We start from the raw sequence: 4,644 nt of genomic DNA on the forward strand, positions 1-4,644 counted from the left end.
TATCAAAATCCCGAACTTAAAGTTATGAATATTTCGTCCACTCGGGAGGCTGATATATATATCGATGTATATATCGTAGTCTGTGCGAATGAAAGTGTCTAGGGATATTGCAATTGAAAACTACAGGGTGTCTCAAAAATGTTATAACACCGTGAAAGGGGTGATTCGGGAGGTGATTTAAAACAACTTTTTCCTTAGCGAAAATATTGTCCGAGGCTTCGTTGAGGAGATATTAACGGAAAACACTGACCAATCAGAGCGCGCGTATACCGTTGGAGCGGCCGTGGTAGCGTATGAGCGCGGCCTCCTAACGCGTTGCCTACGCTCAACCGACATACTTGCGCTTTGATTGATCGGGGTTTTCGCTTAATATCTCCTTAACGAACATTTTCGCTAAGGAAAAAGTTGTTTGAAATCACCTCCTGAACCGGCCCTTTCAAGGTGGTACAACATTTTTGGGACACCCTGTATATACTCGAAGATTGCGACAATTGAAACTGAACTTTTGTCACCGTGTATATGAAACTGTCTAAGGATATTGCAATTGAAAAGCAGTGATGGCCAAAACCCTAGGCTTCGAATAAATCTGAAGTTTGCCGATATGTCTATCTCCTTTCCTCTTTAGAACATTTTCCAAAGAAGGAAAAGAGGCAAACATATCGGCAAACTTCAGATTTATTCGAAGTCTAGAGTTTTGCCCGTCCTGTTGAAAAGTACCCATAGAGACGTCTATGAGCATGTACCCTCATATACCGAATTTTTTCGAATTCTATCCTGTGATTGGATAATGTATTTCTCCTTTTCACGATACTGTAATATTATTGGTTAACATGGAAAATAAAAGTATAGTTACCAAGAAGTCTATATGTTTTGTATACAGTGGTCAGAGAACATCAATAAAATGTAACTCTGGCGGGAAAGATCAGCATGTGTTTCTAATAAATAACTATTGCAGTGTATGACGAGCTTGAAAAAATCATCTATAGATAAAGTTAATTATTGATAAAGTTGTTGAACTTTGACCTATTGTTAACTATAAATCTTATCTAATGATTCGAGGTAATTCATAATAAAATCGAATAAATATCTTCGGGAAAGAATGGTGTTCGCACCGGTTAACATTGCGCGGTTATTTGAATGAATATACAATTTGTATGTGAGTAGATCGTAACTGTTTTTGGAAATTATGAAGAACGATACGAAGAATAGAAGAAAAAGGCTGTCCGGAGATGCAGTGGAATTTCAATCGAAACGGTCGAGAGGGAAGGAAAATTCTTTTGTCTTTTCGGAAGGGGTAAGCGATCAGTTACAATTATTGAAGTAGTGAAAGCTTGTCATTGATTGATATGTCATTATGTATTGTATTTCAGTGTAAGGCAGGTAAAATAGAAAAAATTCTAATGAGAAATTTTATGTGTCACGATGCCATGGAAGTAATATTAAATCCAAATGTAAATTTCATTGTCGGCCGTAATGGAAGTGGTAAAAGTGCAATATTAACAGCTTTAACGGTCGGTCTTGGTGCTAGGGCAAACATCACTAGTCGTGGAATATCTGTAAAAGGTATAAACATATTATACAATGCAAGGTTACTTACAGAGGTAACATATTATACAATACAAGTTTTCATACATTTTGTAATACAATTCTTTCTTATACAGGTTTCATAAAGAAAGGAAAAAATTCGGCAATGGTTGAAGTATCATTATTTAATAAAGGACCCATGGCATACAAACCAGATATCTATGGAGAATCGATAACAGTTATTCGCAATATTGGAAATTCATCGTCGTACAAAATTAAGAATTGGAAAGGTTTTCATCTTTTATTACTACATTTTAATTTAAGTTGTACATGTGTTTTAAAATATTTGAGATAAATATGTATGGATTAATGTTTAATAGGAGAAATAATTTCAACAAAGCGAAGTGAACTTGATAACATACTAAGAACAATGAATATTCAAATAGATAATCCTATTTCTATCCTCAATCAAGACATATCAAGAACATTTTTGATATCCTCAAAGCCAGAAGAAAAGTATGAGTTGTTTATGAAAGCAACTCTTTTAGATGTAATTGGTAATAATTACAAAGAGGCTGCATTAACATGCGAGCAAGAATATGAAAAATTGAAACATTATAACGAAGTATGTTTACGTTATAATTTTGTTTTTTTATAGTGATTACTTTATTTTGTACATGTCAATAAAAATTTGTATAGATTTTATCCGAGGAAAGAAAACAAGTAGAGCAACTTAAAACAAATATAAAGAGAGCAGAAGAAATTGATATGTTACGCCATGAAGTAAATGATCTTGAAATGGAATTAGTTTGGGCAGTTGTAAGTAACAAATTTCATGTATGAACATCTTATGAAACAATACATCGTTCTACTTATAGCGTAAATTTTACATTTTACCATAAAGGCCATAACAGAAGAAATCAAGTTACGCACAATCGAAGATACTCTTAAAAAATGTGAGAATCATGCTAAAGAACTTCAGGACACGGAATCATCTGCAGAATCAAAAGATGAAGAAATAAATACAAAAATTCTGTACGAATTATTAATAAGTATTACCATTAACACTTGTATATGTATATGTATGAGTGAGTCACCTAAAACTGAAATTGTACACATCCGTTTTATTTTTGCAATAATGTAAAGTAAGACCGGAAATGTTTTCTTTAAAGAAATATATGGTATGAAATGAATCCACGCTGCTACATTGTGTGTTTTTTGTTAAATATATGGATTGTAAAAGATACCTAAATTTGTCTTAAAGAGAGTACTGGAAACATTAGGTGATTCACTACATTCTTTTCACTCTAGCGTAAGTATAATAATTATTATTATTGATTGTTTAAATAGAAAATTAGAACAGGAAATTAAAGGTGTGGAACAGGAAGCTGCCGGTAGTTTTGAAACATATAATAAAATAAAACAAGAATATAGCATAAATAAAGATGCACATTCTATCAAAGCAAGAGAGTGGCGTTCTGCTCAAAGTAAAATTAAGAGATTGGAAGATGATATAAGTATGATTCGAAAAGAAGTACACAAACTAGAAAGGTTCGCTACAAATTCTTGTTTGCATAATTTGTATGTAAGTAACCAAGTAATATAACTATATATTTGTTACAATATATATATTAGCGGTGACAATGTAGAACAAGTTGAAAGAAATAAGATAAAGCAGCAGTTAACAACTTTTGAACATAAGTTGAACGAAATTGAGGCACTATTGCGAACAAAACGAACACATCAAACACACTTGGAAACTGATAAAATGCGATTGGTAAATGAAATTCGAACTTCCAAAATGAAAATTAACGAATGCGAAAACCATATGCGTGAGTATATTCAATTGCTTATGTAGTAATTAAACATTGTAATGTATTCACATTTAACGGATGTAATTTAATAATGTTAAATAATTTATCTTTGTTTAAGAAAAAATCAAACGGGAAGTAAATGCACGGAAACTACATTCTGATAATGCATTGACTGTATTTGGACGAAATATACCACGTCTACTTAGAAGAATTGAAGAGGCATATAATAATGGACATTTTAGTAAGAAGCCTCGTGGTCCGCTTGGTATGAAATCAATTTATTTCTCTTCATACTGATAATTTTGTGAAATGTACTATATATTCTTATCTGTATCTAGGAGCGTATATAAAAGTGAAAGATTCAGCATGGTCTGCTGCTATTGAAAATTATTTAGGTTCTAGCACTTTTAGTACATTTTGCGTAGATAATAGTGGAGATGCCAAAGTATTAAATGCAATCATGAGTGAGATTTATTTAAATGAAAGGAGCCCACAGATAATATGTAGCAAATTCTATGATAGAGTAAGACAATTGGGTTGTACTATTTGTATTATATTATAGTGCATTGCGTAATGGTATATTCCTCGTATTTCTAGGTTCACGATGTTCATGCTTATTGCGCTCGATCACCACATTATTCTAATCTCTTAAACGCAATGGAGATATCAGATCCCGTTGTTGCCAATTGTCTAATCGATCAGCGCGAAGTTGAATGCGTTTTGCTGATTCCAACTAGCAAGGAAGCAGCTGATATTATGTGTAACGCTTCAAAAGTTCCCCCGAATTGCAGAAGAGCTTTCACTCAACAAGGGGATACATTCTATCCAGACCCCCATTATAGAAGTTACGGTGGACCACGCGGTTTAAGAGCTAGATTTCTCCAAGTTTCTGTTACCGATGCAATTAAGTATGATTATTTCTTTTTTTTTTTTTTCTAGAAGAGTTTTTTAATGTCATAAAACTCATGTTCTATTTTTTTTTTATTAGCGCATTAGAAGAAGAGCTTCATAGTATGGAGATTGAGAAAACTGCAGCCATGCAATCATGCAAGACGGCATCTGAAAAAGAAAATCGTATGAATTTAGAGTTACAATCCGTCAATGGAGAAATCACAAAGCTTTATGATACTCATAATCGATATAAAGTCCAAATTAATGACTTAAAGGATAAAATTGAAGCTAACGAAGCTATATCCGTTACTGTATTTGTAAGTGTGGCATCCAAAACTATTAACGTTCATGTATATAAAAAATCTATGTATATATATATATATATATATATATATATATATATATATATATATAT

The 4,644-nt window shown here is 32.5% G+C and overlaps 1 protein-coding gene across 1 annotated transcript in view; it reads left to right on the top strand.

The window, feature by feature from the left end:
* The first annotated feature begins 896 nt into the window (after nucleotides 1-896).
* Nucleotides 897-4,644, top strand: part of LOC128874620 (structural maintenance of chromosomes protein 6) — a 6,135-nt gene continuing 2,387 nt past the window's right edge. Inside the window, exons 1-13 of the mRNA XM_054119523.1 lie at nucleotides 897-1,059; nucleotides 1,165-1,294; nucleotides 1,371-1,563; nucleotides 1,662-1,814; nucleotides 1,905-2,149; nucleotides 2,224-2,343; nucleotides 2,429-2,559; nucleotides 2,875-3,075; nucleotides 3,160-3,356; nucleotides 3,457-3,603; nucleotides 3,677-3,861; nucleotides 3,936-4,246; nucleotides 4,327-4,546. Of these exons, the coding sequence (XP_053975498.1) occupies nucleotides 1,187-1,294; nucleotides 1,371-1,563; nucleotides 1,662-1,814; nucleotides 1,905-2,149; nucleotides 2,224-2,343; nucleotides 2,429-2,559; nucleotides 2,875-3,075; nucleotides 3,160-3,356; nucleotides 3,457-3,603; nucleotides 3,677-3,861; nucleotides 3,936-4,246; nucleotides 4,327-4,546 (2,211 nt within the window). The 5' untranslated portion in view covers nucleotides 897-1,059; nucleotides 1,165-1,186. The remainder of the gene's footprint in view (nucleotides 1,060-1,164; nucleotides 1,295-1,370; nucleotides 1,564-1,661; nucleotides 1,815-1,904; nucleotides 2,150-2,223; nucleotides 2,344-2,428; nucleotides 2,560-2,874; nucleotides 3,076-3,159; nucleotides 3,357-3,456; nucleotides 3,604-3,676; nucleotides 3,862-3,935; nucleotides 4,247-4,326; nucleotides 4,547-4,644) is intronic.

This window comes from Hylaeus volcanicus, chromosome 4, assembly GCF_026283585.1.
Source record: "Hylaeus volcanicus isolate JK05 chromosome 4, UHH_iyHylVolc1.0_haploid, whole genome shotgun sequence".
Taxonomy (NCBI): Eukaryota; Metazoa; Arthropoda; class Insecta; order Hymenoptera; family Colletidae; genus Hylaeus; species Hylaeus volcanicus.